The sequence below is a fragment of the Ixodes scapularis genome, unplaced genomic scaffold (assembly GCF_016920785.2).
Source record: "Ixodes scapularis isolate PalLabHiFi unplaced genomic scaffold, ASM1692078v2 PGA_scaffold2__306_contigs__length_199485367, whole genome shotgun sequence".
Classification (NCBI taxonomy): domain Eukaryota; kingdom Metazoa; phylum Arthropoda; class Arachnida; order Ixodida; family Ixodidae; genus Ixodes; species Ixodes scapularis.
Window position 1 is genome coordinate 65,366,284 of NW_024609857.1, and position 23,674 is coordinate 65,389,957.

The window sequence follows — 23,674 nt, forward strand, 5'->3', positions numbered from 1 at the left end:
TCGCCCAATTCGCTACCTATACGTTACAAAAGACTAGCTCTTATATAGCTCACGAGTAACAACGGTGACAGTGTGCAGCTCTGAGGGTCATGGGTGGCTCACCGTAGAAGGCGCTATCACACACAAAGGGAACGTGTGGAAACACCATGCAGCACGAACGGCTAGAAAGCGGGCAAGTCCGTGGAAGGTCGAACGGCTTGAAAGCGTGCATGTCCGTGGAAAAAAAGAAGCCTCGATATCCTATTGACTGTTTTATCCTGTTTTCAAATCTTAACAAAAGCTTCAAAGAGAATTTCAGGCACCGCGTTGTTGCGCGTGCACTTTTGGATTTTCGGCATTTACACCTTTGATTTTTAGGTTTCAGGCGGTCATCATTACGTTTACTTTTTTTTTTTTAAACTTTTTTCTGTTTTTCAAGTTCATAAAGATTTTATTTAGGCTTTCGTTGCATAAAGAGTAAGCCACAAAATATACTCTCCCGCAATTATTAATTTGGGAGCAATATACCCAATAAGCTTAACAAAGATTACAAAAGAGGACATTTTATTTTTTACAAAGCTTACGAATTTTAATGATAATAAATTGATATATGTTATGCTCGATCCAACAGCCTCCATATAAAAAGAAGAAAAAATATCGGTGATCAAATTTTCTCCGCATACGCTCAATGGCCGGTGAGCTTTTCTCCGCATCCGCCGGTTTTGCGGTGAGCTTTTCTCCGGTGAGCGTATCTCCGGTGAGCTTTTCTCCGGTGAGCTTTTCTCCGGTGAGCTTTTCTCCGGGATTCGCAGTTCGACTGTCCTGCGTGACAAAATATTTTCGACAGTGAAGACCTTTGTAGATTGACACGGCTGAGTATATCGTGCCGTAAAAATCAACATAAAATGAACCAAACACTCCAGTTGCATTTGTTCGGTCGCGCACGGACACACCAAAGATAGCGTTTCTTTCTTTGTTTTTGTTCCCAAAAATTCTAAAATGCTTTCATACTAACCTGGAGAAATTCTGTACGCCTTGGAACGCAAAAGCAAAAATAAAAAGCGGCAATTCAGCCGCCACCAGCGCCCACAATCGCGCCTACTCAGGCTGCTACAGCTCACGCACGAGGAAACCCACAGTCCGGCGCAGTCGGGCAACACTCAAATACACTCTAAAACCGGGGACGTGCGCTGTAAATCGCTTCGTTTTAGACTGCCGTTTGGAAGATATATAAGTGCAGTGGCAGTGGTGATAAATACTTGCAATGCTTGGTATTTTCACCTTATTTTTGTGAGCTCCAGTTATATTTGCTATTTTGCGTAGGCGAAGGTTTTGGTTTCTAGAGGAGGCAACTCTGTTTCAATAGCCGGGAACTCCTCGAACGTTTACTATACACTATGACTTGAACGCAGACTTCATAATATATGTTATTTATTCGCCTTGCGAATTCTTCGAAGATTGCAATAGCACGTTACTTTTATCTTATGATCAACATCACGACTGCTATATGCATGAAACTACACAGTTTACTCATATTTTACTTAGATAGTCTTGGTCTTCTAAATATACAAAACTCAGGATTCGACCAGTGCTTATTCGCAACGATTTAGTGCCGAACATATTAGGCAACATGCAGTTAAACAAACTTCCAGTATACGAGTTTTATGAAGGTCGAGTGATATAAATAAGGATGCGTTGTGAGGAAATTGTTTTTATTTCTGTTCGGGGAGTTGAAGGTGAAGACGAATCGAAAACTTTTATTTTGGAGAAGCACTATAATTTTGGAGAAACAGGATTGGTCCGCTCGATTGCATTACAGCGCTTCAGAGAGATTTACGGACAGGGCGTTATGCAAAACTGATTTATATTTGCACCGGGTTGCATGAGCTTAGAATAAGACACTCTGGCGCAAATGTACCGCTGAGGTGGGCACCCGGGCGACTGGTGTATTGTTGCGCCACCAGGCGCTCATAATATTTGCCTTGAACTCTCTGGCAGAAATGACTGCGAAGTGTGTGCGTGTGTGTGTGTGTGTGTGTGTGTTTGTGTGGGTGTGTTTTTGTGGAAACATCTTTTAGTTTTGCATCGGATACTTGTGCCACAAAGTGTCCTGATCGACGTTCGAAGAAGATGGAATCAACGTTGATCAAAGCGCATTACATTGTTTTATTTACTCACTCACTATAATGCGCGAGGAAGCACCAATAACCTCTTTTTGTTAGAGACTAACCACACAAAAGACGATCATTAAAAAAGTACTTTTACCGAAAGGGAGCATATATTTTTTTCCATCGAAAAAAGGAAAATACACACACTTAGCTTTTTTTATTATGAGTTACTGCGCAAATCTAAGATCCATAGTAGTATTCAGTGGTGAGGGTAGCAGAAAGCCGGAACATGTTTTGTCTTAGGTCCATAATATACAGACTCAAAAGTAAACATGTTTTCTTTTTCTGCAGCTCATGACCGTGTTTACAAAATTTCTAAGGAAGGTTTTGTGTGCGAGGCAATGAAAATAAAAGACCTCGAATTTGACCCGCAAATGATTCTCAAGCCAACGGACATGTCGTCCATGACGACGAAAACATTTTTTATGGGGCCTACCGAGGTTGCGAGGCTGAACTACACGAAAGTTGTAAGTTTGTTCTGGATGGTCGTTTCATCTGAATAGATTTGGACCTGTGCTTGTTTTAAAGCGTACATTAAATCTATGGCGCAGTTACGAGTGTTATCAGACCAGCACTCAATCCCTCTGATTACAATGTAATGATACGCGCTGAGAAGATTACTACTATTATCTTATACCCTTCAATAACGCCAGCGTGATCATGCAGGTTGTTTCCTTTTGTGCTGTGTAAGAAAACAAAATTAGCGGTAGTCGTGGTGTGTTTCGTCAAAAAGCTGGGTTAATATACCGAAGTGCTGCAGTTAGTCGGTCCGAAAGGCCCGACGAGAAACCCCGAGAAGTGACAGGAGTGGAGAGAAAGAAAGAAAGAAAAAGAGAAAGATGGAGAAAAATAACAGAAAGAGACAGCCGGAACGGAAGCGCATAAAGATGCGGGTAAGAACGATTACGAACGAAGGCCCAGCAAATCCGTCTCCCGAAAAGTAATGAAATAAAAAAGCGGTCGTAGTATTAAAGCGAGTATAAAAGCCAAGTTCATATTTCAAAGCGGGAAGTGAATATCGCCAACTTGTTGTTGGCGGCAGAACGTTTCTCGAATATATATTTTGCAGTCCAGAATCATTTTCATAATACTTTCTTCATATCACTGTTTTTTCCCCTTTCAACCGTGCTTTTAGCCCGTGAAAAGAGCTGATAAAATGAATCGCACTATGCATGTCCATATCATGTGGCCTAATGAGAATTTTCCAAACGCCACTTAACTCATATATTTGAAGGCGCTGTAGCACAATAATACGGGCGTTACCATATTTTCTGGAAAATTTAGGGATGTCCGTGTCTCGTCTGCCCGTATTGACTGTTACAGAACCCATAAAAATATAGAAATCGTATGTTTTCTTTTCCTTATGTGTTCTCGAGTAAACAATTGTAGTGCAACGTCGAGTTGACCCTTTTGTAGCCTGTTTTGTGGTAAATGTTCTGGACATACTCTGCTTTGCAGTGTTCAATGTTGCTCACAGAAAGATAATGCGTTCACAGCATTACTAAAGACTCACCGCAGCGAACAAAAACAGAAGTAGGTTAACGTAAAGACCTAATTTAATTGTTGCTACCTTGGTTGGTTTATATCATTTTTTGAGCAGTATTTGATGTAGTCGTATTTTTCTGAACTCCTCATTTCTTCCTAGACTTTCAAGGGAGGAATTCCGTGTCATTTGTGGAGCATGAGACGAGACGATTGGCCCCCTGGCCCCACATACGTCGTGACTCTCTGGCAGTGGTGTTTTATTAATAAGGTAAAACACGGTCAATTATTATAGTTACGATATTGAAATACATTTGAGTTGTTTGCGCATATTCAAGAAATCTCAAATAAAAGCCCTCAACTTCATGTATGCAATAATTAATTTATGAATAATTAGGCGCCTATATTTATTTACTGCCCCTGTCGATGCATTTTCCCCCCACGGATAATTGAAAGCCCTCCTGACTTAATTTTTTAAAGAATCAGCAAAACGACGCATGCGCAGAGTCAACGTCACGAGATAATTTGCCGATTCTTTAAAGAAGATCGTTCAGCAGGTCTTTGAATTACCCGTGATAGAATTGAAACATGACAACTAAAGCCAATTTAAGTTTCCTTGCCGAAACCAATATTGAGTTTATATACTGTGGCACACTTTCAAATTTGAACAAATACATAAACTTGACATGTGTATATTCCACGTTTGAATGTAACATGCATGTGAAGTCAATTGTTATTTTAAAACAAAAATGAATCAATTAGTTCTTTCATAATAAAACTTGTTTTTCTCCAGGAATTTTTTACTCGGGACTCTAAAACCATTTCTTCTCAACTCGTAAGTCTTGACATTGCTATTGAAGAGGTGAGATGTATTTGTATACGCATACCAGAATGTGACTACACGGATATTTGCGCGTTTACTTCTTTGTCAAACAAATATTTTTCAGTTCCCCCTGCGTTCCTATAAAAGAACGTTGTCCTTTTTTTTTTGTGAAGTAATTGGAATGTTTCGGCGATAGATATTCTAGTATGATAATAATCGCTTTTACTCTAATTTATTCGCTATCATATTTGTTCTTGTCCGTGAGTACCTCTATTCACTATGTATCAGGAGCTCATGCAGGGACAGACTGATTTTTGGAGGGACCAATATTAGCCTACTACTTAGTATCAAAAAGTCAATTTTAACCGTTAATAGAACTATTCATCACGTTTGAGGCAATAATTTGAAATGAGTGTTTAAAAATTAATTTGGCATTATAAAGATAAAATATGGGGCTAATAGGCACGCAACTTTTGACAGTAAAAAATCAGTTTTACACTTGCAATGTTTTTATAGTAGGGTAGCTTTAATCACTTTGAGGATCAAGCACCAAGCCTTTACGGTGTATTTTATTCGCTCAGGGCCAATGTCTTTCTACCTAGAAAAAAAAATATTGTACGTTTGACGTGCAAATAGAGTCATACTGCGGAAGAGAACATGACTCAAATGATTTTTATTTCTTTCAGGAGTATGTTCACATTTACAATGACAGTTTCATGAAGAAAAGCAGCTTGCAAAAATAATTTTGCCTTTCTCTAGAAACACGAAGAAAAAAAATAACATGTAGTTATTTAATTATGTCTATGTAGTAACTAACAATTAGGTGACGCAACTCTGTAAGAATGGGGTACATTGTTCATATCATTCTCAACAATCTCAGAATAACATAGATGAAAGCATTTATATAGAAAGAAGACTGCCTTCTATGATATATTTCTTATACTTAATGTGCTGAAATAAATAGCTCGTTTCGATATAGATAACAATCCAATGTCAAAATAAACCAGCGATTTGTTTATAAATGGATTAATTAAGCAAGAATGCTTGCGCATGTATCACAGTATTTATTTTTGGCAGGCAAGAACGGTCAATCAGAATGAACAATACAATGGCTCACCTTTTATTAGCTTGCAGATGTCAGCAATCTAATGAAAGTCACGTAACTCAATTCCAGAGATCATAAGTTTCTGATCTTATTTTTTATTATATTTCAAGGTGGATTTAGAACCACCAGAGACAGGAAACATACGGAACCTATATTAATTTATAAATTTGAGGGGAATTGGTGGCCGAGTGGCTAGCGCACACCAGCTCGGAGCACGTGGAGCGAAAGATCGCGCTGCAGAACCCAGGATACTGGGCTCAATCCCCACCCCTGCCCGTTTCAATCTGGATGAGCATCGGACCGGCGTGCGGTCGTGTATCACTGCTGCGTGATGCATGTTAAAGTCCCCAGGCTAGCGGTTGTACTGCACTGGCTAAATTGCTCATCTACAGCTGGAGACTCGTCGCCCTTGGAGGCAGACCAAGTTCTAGGCTGTATAAACATACACACAACCCATTTTTTTTTTATAAATTTGATATTCTAGAATTGAAGAACATTCACATTCCTAAAGGACATTTCCGTCATTTTTTTTCTCGATATAAAACACAGAGATCTTCTAATCGTTGCCGCACTGTTTTCTGTTTTGTTTTCCTATTTTATAGTTTTCCCTCGTTTGACCGTTTAACTCGACACGAGTGAGTACTTTAATAATGGATCAATATATCGTGGCACCAGGTATTGTTGACTTCACATCAACCAGATGCCCCAAAACTGATTTCGCCTAAAAAAACTACATTTATTTGTTTATTTTAATTGTATATTAAGGTGAATTGCCTTTTCATTTTATTGCATAAAAGAAGTAAGGGATATTTTTATGTAATAGATGTTATTACCAATGTAAGTGTCTGTTTAGACTTCTTGGCGTGATAGAAAACGAAGTTATTGAGGTTTTTTAATACACTGAAGAAAGACCTGCCAGGCCCCAAAACATTTTTTTTTTACCTACATCCGTCATAGAAAACCTAAACCATCGAGGGCGACATTGTCTGATATATATATATATATATATATATATATATATACGTAGTCTGAGGAAGAAACATAAAAGGGCACAAAAGTACTTTTGAGATGCTCGTTTTTTTGTCATAATTTGATCTACGAGGTTCAATCATCGTAAAAAATACCGAAACTACATTCATGCGCGGCCGATTTGAGTATTAAAAAAGTGATCAAAGATCCCAACACTTGCCGTTGGCGCAGAACTGCAGATGGCGCTACTGAACCTTGCTGAATATGGTCGAACGACGGACGGTGCTTGTCAGCCACTCGCGAGCTTTGAATTCCCGCGTGGACGACCGGGACTGGTCGTCCGCTCGTCCACGCGGGAACCCATCGCTCGCGAGAAGCTGACACGCGCCGTCCGCCGTTCGACCATATTATGGTGCCTGGATCGCGTCTTCGACTGGTGTGTTTAGCGTCCTATCCCGCCCATACATCAAAAGTGGTCCCAATGTGGCAACAAATGACGCGAGTGTCATGCTGTTGCCTGTCGCGATCCTGGCGGTTGGCCGTAGAAATGCTGGCGAAAAGCACGAGCGAACGCGAGTGTCGCTTTCGTCACGGCGTCCCTTTAGGCGTCCTAACTTCCGGCTGCTCCAGCTTCCGTCAACTGTCACAGTGGAAAGCGAACTGCAGCAGAACAGGCGTCTGCCACTTATACCACAACTGTTGGGGTGCCGCCAGGGTCACAACAGGCGACAACATGACACTTCTATGACGTCATCAGGCGGAAATCGAGGGACCACTTTTTTGAACCCGGTAAACACACCAGTCGGAGACGCGTTCCAGGCACCATAACCATATTCAGCAAGGCTCACCAGCGCCATCTGTCGTTCTGCGCCGATGTTAAGTGTTGGAGACTTTGATCACTTTTTAAGGTGCAAATCGGACGCGCATGAATGTAATTCTGATTTTTTTTAGAATTGCTTAGTGCTCGTAGATTGAGTTGCACCTGTAAAACCAGGACTTCAAAATCACTTTAGTGCCCCTTTAATACGATCCTCTGCTAATTCACTTGTACAGGAGATTAAGAACTGCCAAGCCAAAGTTGTGCTTCAATTTGACAATTCTTTGTAAAAAGAACAAGCAACGACGATTTGCTTAAATTATTGTTCTGTAAAATAACAAAGGTAAAGCTAGAATTATATAATCATAGTAGGGCAGCGCTGTTTTTGTTTTTCTTTTTTATTGGCGTAAAAATCTGCCTGTTCAGAGAAATAAGAAGCCTCCAAACTCCAAAAGTTATCTAGAGTTTAGTCAATACCCGAAACTTCTGATACAAATACGAACGAAATTTGATTTTGTACATTGTTTTTGTTGAACCATTTTCACGAGCTTCCATAACTCCGCGTAGGTTGAACTGCACCTGTTCTTTATTAAATACTGGGCCATTAATTGCTGTAAAAAAATCTCTTGAGAGTGCTTTTTTTTTTTTTGCAAACATTTACTCGGTGAAACGTGAAGACTTACGTGTCATGGTGCTCCTCTAGAAGTGAATCGTAAACACAAATAGTTGAAAAAAACAGACAACTTAAGAAATGCTGGACATCCTCATTAGTGCTAAGTTTATGTCTGTTTCATTTTGTGTCCTATGAGCTCATGTTTTCATAATTAGTGGCCACGCAGTAATAATTCAGAATGAAGGTGGTTTACTACCTGCGCTTATTTATTCCCTTCAATCATAGTACATACAAACTAGAATAAAAATCTATTGGAGCGTTTCAGCCTTAACGCCGATGTTTCGCTGAAGACCTTAATTGCTTCAGTGCTTTCGTAACGCGAGGCTCTCAAGAAGGTAAGCCTCTCCGCAAAGCACACGTTTGTATCTGAGCGTTTGCAACCTGTACTTTTGCGAGTTTTGACCAACATTTTTTTTACTCTGGCGCCTTGTTTAAATAAACATGCCAGACATGGTCCACATTGCTCTCCGCTTTTCTTAAGAACACTCGTCTGTCATTTTTAGCTGTACTACAAAAAGAGTGATAAGCACAAAGATTATGACATCGGACAGACCTTCTCCTTCTATTTTTACAATGTAAACTCCAACATGGATAAATTAACGGAAACAAAAGGCTTTGCTCTAACTGCATGCAGCGACAAGAACGACACAAGGAAATTGAGGCTGCGATTGACCGGTAAGGATATACAATGTTTACGGTGGAACCTTACTTTGTGAATACATATCCGCACAGAGCGGCATAGGCAGGACAGAAAAATATTGGGAGCTAGCGAAGAAATACCACAGGTGATGTCTGCTTAACCCCAAAAATAAACTGGTCTTGACCTTGATTATAAAAAAAAAATTATATTGTTATTTTTGTAAATTACGGGATGCTACTTGAACCGTTTGAAATTATTGTATCATGACCGAATCATTAATGCTCATAGCGAATATAGTCGCTGAAGGTGACGGGGCTGACACTCTTTTGGTGAAGATGCCAGGCGGAGGAAGAAGCAAACAAAACACCAGCAATATAACAACAAGGTCGGTGGCTTTAGTGTATTTTTTTTATTTGTGTACGATGTTCCGTATTAATGCTTGTTTATTTTATTGAAAATGGAAGAAGAAAAATCAAGGAAAATAGCCGGCAATTTATTTACCATGTGTCATCGGAATGAAGGGTTATGTTTAACCGGAGCAACAAATTACGCATCGCTGAACGCTCACTTTCCGCCCAAATTTAGCTCAAGTGGTCTAAATCCGACGCTAAGGTTTCATGATGAACCGTTATCTTATTAAGAAGCTTTAAGCGATTTTTGAAATTTTTCTTCGGGAAAAATGTGGCCGACGCGAATCCCTTAAAAGGAATGCATGGGCCTGAATGACGCAAACCACGGTAAACGGGCCCTATTTCTCGATTGAAAGTTTCAGGAAATCACCTAGGACTGCTGGGTGATATAGTGGTCAGTTCTAAAACTTGGTCTGGGAAACAGCCGTACAATTGGGCGGATACTAAGATCATATGACAAGCTTGTTGGTTATACAATACATACGTAAATCTAGCACAAAATACAAGCGCAAAAGGCAAGCCCTAAGACGCTTGTCCGTGTCTGTGTCTTCTACTTGTCTTCGTCTTTTGCGTTACCTTTATTTATGCAACGGAAAGTTCGGTAATGCGTAGTTTATTTTTACGGTGAAAGAAACACGGACCATTTTTGGAGAACACGCTTTACAATTGTTCTGGGGTTTGCATGCTTCCCTATTAACTAGCGCATATCTCTCAGAATGCTGTCCCGCCAATCGTCCTGTCACCCGCAAGAGGGGAGAGTGTCGGTTAGAAAACTCATTCCATCGCTTAGTGGGCAGTGCTTTGGGTTTCGCCACCGTGACGCTTCGCTTCTACTCAGTATGAATGCATCTTATGGATAGCATGTGCGTGCTCGACTGCTGGGTGATTCTCGTAAAACTGGCTGCGGACTTGACCGTGGCGGTGAACCCTGTGCTCTGTGGGCGAATGAGAACTTGTCCTAAACGGGTGGAAACGACAAAGACTACGATGAGTGACGGTTGGTCAACAGGCATTCTTTTTTGGATGTTGAGGAACTGTTCTGACAAAATAGGTGGGCTATATCTAAGTCGTAGATTTTCCGGTGTTTATTCATAATATATCAGCGGTTGTTTCTCGGTGATCATTAATTTTTTTATATATGGGCGTATTTCGCCATTCAGAATGTAAAAATGGCAATAAGCGTACAAAAATACTATACAAATTTTAATTTTTAAGTCTAAGACTGGAGGATTTCGACAAAAACAGTCTAGTTGGAGGAACAAGAAGGTCCAGAGATTGGTGTTTTGCAGTTTTACCGATTTTGTATTTTTTAGACTGACGGATATGCATCGGTGCTTTTAAGTTAAAGCCGTTGGGACTCCACCCTAGCCCCATCATGTCGCCTTATTTTGGGTGCGGGAAGGTTAAGTGACGTAAAGAATATTGTGGCTTCATTACACGTAAATCCTTCCATCGCTTTTGTGTTGATGTTCACGAGTCTTGTTTTGCGACTGACTTTTTATTTCTTTGAGTCGAAATAATGGTATAGATTTTTACATGATTCACTTTCGTTTTCATCTGCCTAGAAACTGCAGAAACGTATAGAAATCTCCAGATTCCAGATATGTTGACACTCTTCAATCTACTCGTTATGTATCCAAAATGAACCGGTCATAACACGGTTCCTGTTGTCGTTAGAGGGCAGATGCAAATTTGCAAGTTCTCTCAAAGTAGGTGTTGAGATAGGCTCTACGTATATTTTTTTCGCGATAACAATATATGTGTAATAAAAATTGATTTAACGAAATTTAAATGTGAAAAATCATTTCACCTCCTCTCACAAAGGCGTATATTCGATTTGTCCCTCTAAAGCAAATAAACTAACTTATTCTTATTATAAGGTTTTAAATTACCCTTCTAGAAACGTCGCTTCCTATAGAATTACTCAGAGAACCAGACTTCTTGTTTGCTGCTTGGAGGTCTGTCGAGGTCACCGGTGGCATTCCGAATCCACGTTTGCGAATCACCGATTTCAAAGCGGTGAGTGACAAAAATTGACTGTTGGGAAGCTTTCTTCGTATCCAGGGTGAGGACCTTTTGCAATCAGCAGGAGGGGTGCTGGTCACGTGCGCTCTCGTCAGTTGCCAACGTACCTTCTGCAAAGCGTCCAAAGCCTTCCGCGGCACCAAAGTAAAAAAAAAAAAAAAAAAAAAAAATGCCGTAAACGGCTTGTACAGAGTGGGCTCTAACAGACCATAGAAGCGACCTTCGAGTGTTCTGGGGATAGGTAGGCGAACGGCCGAGGGTAGGCGAGCAATTGCGCTATCCCAACACCTCCTAAATAATAAGGCTGGAGGGTTGAAATGTTTACGTCACCGAAAAATTTAAATACGGGGCAGGTATTAAACACGAGGGCTACGTTAGCGTTCTACAGGTACTCGTATCCTCACTGATTGAAGGAGAGTCTCAGCTGAAAGCTGACGCAGCACTCGTCCTTGTCTGTAAAGAGAGCGCCTCGCAGACTTGTAAGGGTTACAAGCAACTGATTATTTGTAATCCGCTATATTTTATTGGAACTTTTTAACGCTTCAATTTTACTTTTTTTTTTTGGGGGGGGGGGGGGGCAAGTTCATTGTAATTTAATTAGTATTTTTTTTGTAATCAAGTACAAGTAATGAATGATTTGTTCCCGAAAGAGCTGAAATGATTGAGCTCAGTTATTTTACGTAAAAAAAAAAATCATTCTGTCTGCTCGTGCGTACATCGTCTTTTGTGCACCAAGGTCGGACACATTTTTAGACCTAAACAATTAGAAAAAAAAATACTGAGGTATCAGAAGGATTAGAATGTCAACACGGTCAGCGCGGCGTTTTGACTGTCGAGCTGTCGAATGTGCCTTGTTTTCTGTGAACGGGTTGTTACGATCCAAGCGTTCCGGGGCATTGACGACTCTGTTCTGCACTGACCTCAACTAGTAACATGAATTAGTAAGGTGAAACGTAATCAATTACTTTCTGAAAATTTTCAATTTCTTTTGTGATGCAGCAATTGATTACGGTAATACGTTACATTTTAAATAAAGTAATTGTAATTGTAATCAATGACATTTTTTGAAGTAACGCGTACAAGACTTGCGCCTCGACAGCGCACGACAGGAGAGCGCTGACGTACGTGCCATTAGAGCGTGCGACACGAGAGCGATGATGGGGCCGAAGGGTGCGTTGTAGCTACAGGGTATTAGAAAACGGGATAGTGTCTGCACCGGCGCGACTTCACCATGGGAAATTGTGAGGCTGTGCGTGTTGTCAACAATCGCGGCGCTGCAGTCGACAGGGCAGAAGAAAGTCGCTGCAGTTCGCCCGTGCCGCCGCACGTGCGCGTTCACGCGGTGCACGTGCACAACCGCCAGCTAACTGACCCATAGCCTCCTCTATACTGACAAAGCCTGGCAGATCGTCACATGACGCGGCCGCCGAAAGTAAAAAGGTAGAGCTGCAGACAAGAGTCTAGGGTGCCTACATGTCTGTCTGTCTGAGGGTGAAGACATTCATTGTTGCCCTGAATGTGCCAGCGCGTGACGCTCTCGCGCACTTGATGCGTGACTTGGGCGGTACAATGGCGTCAATGCATTAGCCAAAGCTACGCGTTCGAGCTGAGTGACACCGGATTGCGCACACCTCAAAATGCATAAAAAAAAAAGGATTGGGTGGAAAAGTGGCTGAGATGTCACCACTCAAGGAAAAGCGCGCGTGTGTATGAAGGCACTCTACAAGAGTCACGTAACGGGCGCCCCGCTGCGGCGAGACGCCGAAACACACTGGCTCAGAGTAATGGAATGTCCGCTCGTGCTTCTCGCGTTCCTCGGGCTACCACTTTTTTTTTTCCCGTCGGGTTTAAAAACCATGTTTTGCGTCTTCGCCGCTGCAAAAGCTGTGCGCTGAATACCAGACTCCCCGAGAAATGCTCTGTGCTACCAGATCCTCATGCTCCAAATCTACAACTGGGTACTCTATGGCTCCGTCATCGAACTGCCAGGCTTTATGAGCATAGAGGAGGCTATAACTGACCCTACTGCTGATGCACCTGTGTTGACCACCTATCGCGATCTACTATACCACACGCCTCACGCGAGCCGCTCCGGTCCCAACATTACCCCGTATTCTATGTACACCCTATTGTTGCATTGCAATGAATGTTTTCTTACTGAAGACATCAGCTGCATGCACGGCGAAATAGTACGACGCGCTGGAAAGATAGCCGAATCCAACCATAGCATCTATTATCTCGGTTCAGCGCCGCACAGTGACAGTGTTAGGAAGTTGACCTATTAAATTGGGTTATTTCTTTGTAATCGCCGTTGAAATACGATGATTGACATAGATATATCGGTGGGAGCCCTTTTGGGCCATGTTCAATTCTTGCTTGTAATCGCCAGCAAATACCCAATAAAACAATGTTGGACTGCATAAATGTAAGGCGAGAAACTACTCAAAATATACAAGCAATACATACCCACAGTTAAAAAAAAAACAATTCTTAAAAAAGAAAACACACACAGAATTGTTTTAATATTTCCGTTGAGCCGGAAGAACACAACCTCTTGAATGCTGCCTTCATTATTCAATAGACCTTTTGCTAAATTAACCAAGCACCAAGTAGTTACGTATGCTGCAAGCTCTTGCGTCCGCACTATACACTTGTTTCATACTTAGCGTGCAACGCTGTCAAAGCTACTGGCGCGAGCGCGTGGCTTGATCTATGGTTTTGTTTACGCGAGAAAGCGTGCAAATGATCAACCAAGTTCAAGCCCTGTGCTCGCGCCAGTAGCTTTGACAGCGTCACACACTAAGTATGAAACAGAGTATAGTAACTGTTTGAAAGCAAAACCATAAAAGAAATGGCATCTGGCACGCGCGTTCGTCAACGCTTTATTTTGGTTATTTACTTCGAACCTTTTATACGGGGAAGGCGAGCACGAGCGGCTCATGTATTTACATTTTCAGTATTCTCTATGATGCTTAGGTAATTTAGCAATAGCTCTATAGTAACCTCTTAGGGAAGTGTACAGTCGCAGATACAATCCTCGAAACTTTTTACTCACGTGCTTTCGTGTTGTGGCGCTTACGAGCTACACAGCCCAACTTGTAAACTCCCCTCCCCCTTCCCCCGTTTACCTCTTCAGGTGACAAAAAATTGAACCCTCCGGCCTTCTAGAAGACACTCTTTCACTTTCTTTAGTGTCACGTTGAAGATTTGGGCCTACTAGAAACTATACGTATCACAGTAACGACACTTCGGCCTTTCGTTGCTTAGCATCATTGTTGCCGCTACACCTCGTTTAACTAACTTTGGGTGGCAACTTGCCACTCAAAGTCAGTTAAACGTCACTCAAAGTTAGTTAAATCAGATATATTAGCATCCTTGCTAGACAATGCTCTAAGAAAACATGTCAGCACAGGTTGTCTGGGGCAGTTAAGCACTAGTTATTGCGCGAGAAGGACGCGGGATACTCAGAATAACAAGGCGGAAGGGTACCCTTTAAATGCCTAAAGTGTTCTAATGGAATTGTAAAAAAGGAGAGAAACAGGACAGTGTGGCGTGTATTTCTTTCTTTCACGGGTTTTCGTACAATCTGATGGCGGTTGCTAATACATTTCGGATAAACGTGGTCGCTACTACAGACTGCAAGTTGAATAAGTTGAAGCCATTTTTAAATGGAATTCAAGCTTCTGTAGAAAGTCACAGGAAGCCCCCCGTAAAACTCCAGGTTGGTGTTGTCTATGACATTCCAATGACGTGTTGATCCTCCTACGTCATACAGACAAAGCGCTGTTTGAATGTAAGATTACTTGAGCACAAGAAGGCTGTCAAGAATAATGCAACGAACTCGGAAATGGCAAGGTTCGTAGAAGAGTGCAATCGTTGCCGGTGTTGGAGGATATTGTATTGAGTAAAGAAAACAATTGTACAAGAAGAATTTCAAACAAAACAATTCGGATTGGCTCTGTGCGAAATTCTATTAGCCAGCCTTCAATGGCTCTTAATCCGGTGTCGCGAAGGTTTTTTTTTATTTTTGTAATGGGTGGAATAGGGGTAAGGGGAACATTACATTTTTTATCGGCTTTGTTAGAGAAGTTTGACCCATACCATTGAATCTGTTGGGTAGGGGGTGAAATGGATGTGGGGAACGTGTGGAAACTTGGTGAAAGTCATGTGAGAGAGTGGGGTAGACGGTAGCGTACCATTGGCTGTGCTGTGGAGGCGTGGCGCTGGTTGTGTACACAAGTGAGAACTCAGTGAAGGTCGTGTGATGGGTGACATATAAAACACAATGCATAATAAAATCTATTCAGCTGCGCTTGGGACCTGTATGTTTGTCCCTTGACTCTCTTGCCTTCCGATGTCTCCGGTTAAAATCCTGTTCAGCGTTAACCAGCTCGCCTGTTTATTAACCTTTGTCTTCGAAAGAACCAACGCCGAAAGTTTTTATGGCTGAAGCCAAGGAACAGGCAGAGATCAAAAGGCAAAGAGGAATTGCAACGGCCAGGTATGGGGTTAATACCTCTGAAGTGGCACTGGCACCCTAAAGGTCGTATTTTTTATAGTGTAAAATGATGTAAGTTGTAGTCATAGGCATGCAAAAAAGAATACCAGAACGCCAAATAAATTCTCCCACGCGCGCGCGCACCTTTTTATTTTTGGCGTTTTTCTCCTCCGCGATCCTTTTTAGTTGTGACGTAATCGATTATACAACTTAGACGCTTTGTAAGCGTCATTTCTATAACATTTATTAACGGCATTTGTAAAACATGTTTGTTAACGCAATTGCGAACGCCCTATGCCCTCTTCTTTTGAAATACCGACAATCGAAGTCTGAAAGTGATGTTGCCTCCTGGCTTTCTATCCTTTCTTGAAAAACGTGGCGGCGCTCGGCACCTGTAGATTGTAGCAGGGAGGGTGTTCTGGAAATCAGACCAAGTTCTTTATGCTCGGTAGACTTACCTCTGTTCTTGGATGTTTTGCTGCGGGAAGTGTGTCGGAACCACGCCTCAACCGAGGTACCATTTTAACCACCCACGGTCTAGGGTCGCTTGGGCGGACTTCATAATCCTCGTCGACAAAGTAACGAAAAAAAGGAGTTCGATTCTAAACCGTCCAGTAGTCCTTCAGGAACTGCAGCTAGCCAGGTAACTTCTCCGACGCACTCTTCGGGAACCTGTGTGGCAGATGAAAGCCGTTTCCTGAACATCTACTGGGTGAATCTCAATCTGAAGGAACCTGAGTAAAGCAGTTGAAACGTCACAACCAAGGGTGACGTGACCTGCAGTTCGAGGTGGGAGATTTTGTGCTCTGGCGTACTCACCCACAGAATGACTCCGCTCAAAGCTTCGCACCCTCCCTCGCAAACTGGTGGGAAAGTCCGTTTCGTGTGCATGAAAAGTGTTCACAAGTCAAGTACAAACTGAGCCTAGTCAAGAAACTGGATCTGTTCAAGTGACCGACCTGAAACGATGTTTTCAAGCAGGAGACGAAGATTTCTCGCAGGACCGGAACGACGTTGATGGCAGTCCCGTTCCGGAAGCCCCATCGTCTCCACCACGACGGCGGCACATAATTCCGCCCTGCATGAATGGCTTCCTCGGCGAGGCTGGCGCCCCAGCCTAGCTCTTCAAGGGTCTCAAAAGTGCCGTTGATAAAATAGACATGGTATCTTGAGTGGCACTGTCTTCTGACCCAAGCTACTCTGTCGACTCCGGTGTATTCGGGTCCGTTCTCTTGAAGAGCTCTTGCATGACACGAACATCCTGGACCCGACTTTTCTGCAGGTGTTGCGTCCTTGCCTCGAACTCTCGGAGAATCTGTGCCGCATAGCTCGCAGACAGGAACTCTTTTTGTCGCCTTGTCCGGAAGTCCGCCAGGCTGGTGAAGAGGTCCTGTGACACCAAACAGCACTTGGCGTTCGCTTGTAATGCAAGCGGCAGGATGCGGTCCACAATGAAAGCTTCAGAGGCACCGGAAGCATGGTGGTACGTCTGCAGCCCGCTCAAAAAGTCTGCCACGGACTTGACGTCGTCGTACCCTGTGCAGACTGGCACAGACAAGTGTGGTCAGGGCTGTCGTGATGGGGTCTCCTGCTGGCCAGGCCTAAGGGCCAGGCGCTGCATCACAAAGGTGCACATCTCAGTGAGCTTCGCTAGGGGGTTCCTCTGTGCAGCTTCTACCCTTTCTTTATCCTCTTGCCGTGTCGGCATGACTGCAAACACACAAAAAACGCCTCCAGGCAATCGACACAAGCGAGCAGCGAGAAAACTCTTGCTGCAGGCACAAAACAAATCAAACGAACCCCAGTACAACCAACGCGGACGTGACACGGAAGCACGGAATGACGACTGGAAACACTGGAAGTGGGAAAAAAGCTTACCAAGAAAAGAAACCAACACCCGTGAAATTTCTTCAGGTAAGTATCATACCACGCTATGGCGCCATTGTGGTCGGTTTGCCTTGCTTCATACTTAAATCAAGGGAAGAACACGGAGCCAACAGCTGCGACAACAAGGAAAGACATTTAATTGAAGAGCAATGAGACGATAAAGAACACTAACATTAAAACAACGTGTCACCATTGGCGTTTGAGTATAGGCACCGAGTCACCGACTGCCTGGGCGGCACCTCTCATCAGCCTTATCAAGGCGGCGTGCGCGATGTGCGTGACTCGACTTTGTCGCCGCACGGGACAGTCCGCCACCCATGTCTCGTTGTCGGGCAACTCAGCTAAGGAGCCACCATGGTGCCCACGAAGTGCAAGGCTAAGAGCAAAGTACCCAGCACCTCCACCAGTACGCACGGTGACAGCTGAGCATGGCCTGTAACTTTTCATAATAGTAATAATTGTTAAAACGACTGGACCAAGCGTCCGTGACCACATAAAACTGACAGAAAAGAGTTAAAGAGTTTACCCTGACCAGCAAAAAATGCTGCATTGATTTAGTGGCATTCCCTCTGAATAAGTCTTCTCCTTCGGTGTTTTGACGACTGCCGTGGACGAACTGAACTTAAATGGAGTTAAGACCACTTTTTTTGGTAATACGTCGCTGCAGACTGTTGCCGCAAAGCGGCGTGAACGGGTACCCCGGGTAGGTAACAGGTGCCACAGTGATACACGCGCGATGAAATACCCATACAGTTTGCTATTCGCGTAAAAAGTGCAGATGAAACGTTGGTGTCAACGAAACGTGCGGCATACCAGCGGACTCAATGCAAACTGCAACACCTGTGTTCCGTGAAACAATTTAGGAAGCAGCCAGCACCATCTAACACGGCACGTGAGCTACCAGGTTGAAGACAGCTCTTCGGTGCGCAGCACAATCAAGGTGAATCTTCAGTCATTTGAACGAAGCGGCACCAGGACTGCACACTGCCAGGCACGACTCACGCAATTTCTGTAGCTAAACGGTGTATCCAAATATATTGCACGCGCTTCGTTGCAAACCTTAAAGGGATGGTGAACCAAAATTTGGATTTAAAAAAAAAAAAAACAAAAAAACAATGCAGGAGATGTAGGCGGGACGCTACAATCCCTACCACACGACTAGTAAGGCGATATCTCAAATGGACGGCCGTATTTTTGGAAAAAAAGAAGTCGAGATTGGGGGGGGGGGGGGGGGGGGGGGGAACCAGGCCGACAAGGCGCGTGACGTCAAGATACTGAGTTTCCTCCTCTCTTCGCTTCGCTCCTTCAAAGCCGCGAGGCCTTTCCCTCTCCTTCTCGGAAAAACATGACGTCAACATTCCCGCCAAAGGCGCCTCTTTTTTTAAAAAAATACGGTCATCCGTTCGAGATATCACTGTATGAGTCATGGTTTGGTGTTTGTAGCATCCCGTTGCACGCTTTTGCCGCCGTGTTTTGTGGAATCCAGATTTCGGTTCAGCATCCCTTTAAGGATTACGATGGTCAACGACGGCACAAAAACGTCGCGTTAAAATTTGTCATCGCGATATCAGGTTCAATCTGAAGTACGTACGTGCAACGCAGGCCCGATTGTCTTTTTCGTGGCAATACCCCCGTCGATTGCCAGCGAAATGCGAACCGTTCTTCCGTATTTGCACGTTATACCTAGGTGAGAGACTACGCTGAACTCTCAAGTCGCTTTTGAACGACTTCATATGACAGCTCCCGCATCTGAAATCAACTCGCTCAAATCAATGACAACGAACCACGGATACGACGAGCTCCGGCCAACGCCCCAGATCAGCTGGGGCCAGCACTGCCTGGGCGCTGCCATTTTTTCTTTGACATCACGTAGTTGGTCTGGTCACGTGACGAGAAGTCACATTTGTGTACAATGGCAGCGGCCCGGAAAAGGGGGGGGGGGGGGGGGGGGGGGGTCACTTACGTGTGTGGACCGGAACCCCGGTTTGTCGCTCTAAGTCCTCCACCTCGTTAAGCGTCACACACGGAGAAGCGCAGTTGATCGGGCAAACACGACACTTCCGGTTGGGATGGCTCGGAGGCGGAAGAAATACTTGACTTACAGGTAGACTTAATGTTTGACATCACTGCACTGGCACGGATCGTCCGGGAACTTCAAAATCGGCTTTTTGAAACTGTTTTTTGTTTACTTCAGAAATACTTATTTACCAAGCTCCGAATGCTTTTTAGGGTAATGTCAAGGCATCGTTTTCAATCGTTTCAGATAAAAAAAAAAAAATTATTGTTACCTGTCAGTGCCCATTTGAGAAGTGCCCCTAAATATCAAATTTGGCGAGAATATTTATGTCACGTGACCTATGCACTAATTTAGTTTCTCCGCTATATTTAGGGAGAAAATTGGTGCCACAGAACCTGAGCCGACAGAACATCACTGGAAGACGAAGAGAGGCCGGGGAAGGTTTCCTGACCTCTCTTCGTCTTCCAATAGCGTTTTGACATTCTTGAAAAGCAAGCGCCATTCGAAATTCCTCGCACGACTCATTGCATTTTTTTTTTTGTCATGAGCCTGCCAACTCATTTCATGGTCTCTGTTTTAGATTTGTTGAGTTTGACGCAGAATCGATGCTCGTTTGTCGCTCTCATTGATGTACATGCTGAAATCGCTGATGTGCACGTGTACGTAGTCAAGCTCTTGTACGTGCATTCCCAAATGTTCACAGAACGACGCCCTTTGGCATGGCACATGAAGGTCACTGCCTTTGTAAGCCAGGCGCGCTAAAGCCCCTCGACACAGGCACTTTTAACAAGTATCACCAACCGTTTTTGTGGAAATACACAAGACACGTGTCACGGGCGGGTGCTCCGCCACCATTCCCTTCCAAGGGTCACTCGTTTTAGTGCTGCGCCGCCATTTGCTTCGAAGGGCCGCTCATTTCAGTGTTGCGCCGCCATTCGCTTTCAAGGTTCGCTCGAGACACGGACCTCGTGCTGTGGCGCATCTGACGCTACGTGCAAGACAAAAGCAAAGAGATTACACAACAAAAGTTGTCTTGGTACTTTTTGATCGCACGTTACGAAGTAATACATTGTTCGAGGTTTGAGTTCTTATTATGTAGATTTTTTCACCCGCCCATCTGCCGGGTAGGTGGCGTGCATTATGCTTCACTTAGTGGTAGTGTTTCTTTAACCCTCTCAGGACTCAGTTCATGGTACAGGTACATCTTTCGAGTTTTTCCGGTATTACTACTAATGAGCATCCATTGAACAGATTAAGGACAGAGAGGAAAGTTTCCTTAAGTTTACGCTTTGGGGAAGATTAATCGACTTGAAGGAAACGTCGACGCTCCAAAAGGAAGTGGATATGGATCAAATAACGACAAAAATGGTGTATCACGCTAAAAGAGGATCGTTCAAATTTACGTACAACAAGGTAACCCTTACGTTTTTTTTTTTCAAAAATAAAACAAATTTTCTAGATATAATGAAGGACGGCACTGTAGAATCGGCCCCAATCTCATACAATTTTTTCTTCCGCTGTGTACTGCGGCTTTTGTTGCAGTTGTGTAGGCGGCATGTTAGAGAAACGCCAAACTTGGCACAAGCTTGATAGCCCTAGGAGCCTAACATGGGCCTGATACGGTTTTGCTCCAAGGCGTTAGTTAGTTCGAGAGTACTTCACTTTTGGCGTTTCTAGGGCGTTCCTCTGGCTCGCCACAGAATTTTCAAAGTGCCAGACTTGAGCCTGAAATGCCGCGTATACGAACCGAAGGAAGCAGCGGTAAATCCTAATTAGGGCACTTTATCGGTAATTTAGGTCCAAAGTGGACACATGAAAACCGGAAGTACCGGCAGTAAAGCCCAACTTTGGTACTTGTTTGGCAATTTAGGGCCAAGGAACCCAGGCTGTGGCCAATGAACTCCAAGTTTGGCTTTACCCGGGTTTCTTCAGTCTTGTTAAAATCACAAATTTACCGACAAAACACAAATTTTGGCCCAACAGAACTGTTTCCTGGGTACTTTATAGTCTGAAATTTTTTGAGGTGCATTTTTATTTGTGCATTTATACAGCATCTTTTTAATTACAAAAACTAGGTACTATTTTTAATGGAGTACAGCCGATTCACCATGCAATTTTTTTCACGTTTTCAGAAGGAGTACAAGATAAATAAAGTGTGCTTTATCTGAATGTGCAAAGAAAGCTACCCTCGGCTTGCTGACCCGTCGGTTACTATTGTTTTCAAGAGATATGGTGCTGAGATTCTATAGAAGTCTCACGAAAACATCTACATTCTTTTCCAATGCAGCAATGAACACGTCTGCACATTAAACAAGCGAATGGTCCTTTATAAATATTGTAACGAATTGTGTGTTGAAGTAGAAAAAAAAAACGATAAGCCTTCATAATACTGAAATAAATCCTTATTGAAAACAGTTGTGACTGGTGAACTTATAATACAGCGCGTATTTTTATATTACACTGCTTACTATTTTAGACCGTGTGTACCAATAATTTGACATCTGAAATTAGTATTGACGTAGTAAAAATATTTACGTTTTGCGTACGTCAGTAAAATAGCCGAAATTTAGCAGTCTCTTGTGCCAAGCAACCTGCTGTTTTATATTTTATACGCCCTGCACAGATTGCTGCTGAACAGCTGATCTGTATAAAAGTTTAATACAATTTCATTTTATTCTACAAAAATTGTAATCCTACAATCGCACAAAGATAGCTTTGAAACGACAATGGGGTCGTGTTGGAACGTGCCACAAAATAAAATGTCACAAAAAGCGAACGACAGTTTGTGTTTTGTTTTGTATTGATACTTACTTGTAATGCGACATAAATAGGGGGCTACAGTGTATCTCACACTGTGAATCCAACCGAAAAAATTGACGCCTGCGCATAGGAAACTCGAACTTTCACCGAATCTTCTTTGCGGTGGTGCATTTTTGCTGATGACGTTTTAAGGCATAGCTCCTTTTTTGTCTCACACACTTGCTACAGTCAGTGGTGGATAAGTTAGCAGACGACCGAGTAAACGACGCTAGTAACGCGTGTCGCCATCTCCCGATTGATGTAGCCAGAAGACGACAGAGCGCTGCATCTCGTTGCACCTATCAGGAAATGACGCCACACGTTACAAGCGTCGCTAATTCTGTCGTCCGCAAACCCGTTCGCCGTTGACCTTGGTAATTTTGTTACTCTCATTTTTCGCAAAAAGGAAGCTATACCTGAAAAGTTTATAAGCTAAAAGGCACAACTTTAAAACCCATTTATGAAAGCTTGAATCGCCTATGTGCACGCGTCGAGATCTCCAGCTGGCTTACCTCGCAAGATACACTGGAGCCGCGCTATATATAAAAATGACAGCAGCTGATTGGCTGGATCAATGCAGTCATGGTGTTGTTTCAATAAAATTGAAGAAATTTGGAAATTTCGATTCAAACTTTTTAGGATATAAAAAATAAATAAATCAAGAGGCCAGGAAAGTGGTATGAAATGAAATGCATCGTTATAGAAGTCGCACAAGGAAAACATAACCAACTGAAAGAAAATAGTCACTCACGATCGCGTTATGTTATCGGAACCCTCAAAAATGGAAGAAAAAACTCCCAGTATCGGCAAAAGTTGTGCGAACCAAGAACCTGGTGCGGTACAAGCATTTGGACGAGAAGTGCATGGTGTTTGCAGCTAACATTGAGAAGCATTTTGTTTCTTTGTCATAGAGAAGGCCCAAGTAATGCTCGAATGTTTATGGTGCTACGAATGCTTCATACTATCGACCCTATAACCATGAGCGTTTATTTATTTATTTAGAGGTATACTGCTTTGGTCACTGCAGGCTGAGAACGACAGGGAGCTTTCTCATTCTTTTGGCTTCCAGCGCTAACCTAACACCAAACTCCGTGGTAATACCTTCCTCAACGTTTCGGCATCTCGTGAGCTTCGGACATTAACGCGCTTCCAAATCACGGCGGAAGGCTACTAGCGCATGCCGGTGGCTAGGCATGGGAAAGACACGCGTGCAGCCGTTTTTATCCCATCGGTGGCTATAGTTTCATGGGGAATTTCAGTAGCGCAAGTAGAGAGTTAAAAAAAAAAAAGCCTTAGTTGATGGTGTAGTATGAAGTAAGCCAATGAGGTAAAGAAAATACACACATTATGATCTGGAGAACTTAAAAGTGCAAAAAAAAAAA

The 23,674-nt window shown here is 43.1% G+C and overlaps 1 protein-coding gene across 1 annotated transcript in view; it reads left to right on the plus strand.

The window, feature by feature from the left end:
* LOC115325758 overlaps window positions 1-21,751 on the plus strand; it is a 51,579-nt gene extending 29,828 nt beyond the window's left edge. Inside the window, exons 8-14 of the mRNA XM_029986474.3 lie at window positions 2,439-2,614; window positions 3,793-3,900; window positions 4,423-4,491; window positions 8,520-8,691; window positions 10,967-11,085; window positions 20,745-20,906; window positions 21,626-21,751. Coding sequence (XP_029842334.2) covers window positions 2,439-2,614; window positions 3,793-3,900; window positions 4,423-4,491; window positions 8,520-8,691; window positions 10,967-11,085; window positions 20,745-20,906; window positions 21,626-21,661 — 842 coding nt within the window. The 3' untranslated portion in view covers window positions 21,662-21,751. The remainder of the gene's footprint in view (window positions 1-2,438; window positions 2,615-3,792; window positions 3,901-4,422; window positions 4,492-8,519; window positions 8,692-10,966; window positions 11,086-20,744; window positions 20,907-21,625) is intronic.
* Window positions 21,752-23,674: the final 1,923 nt, after the last annotated feature.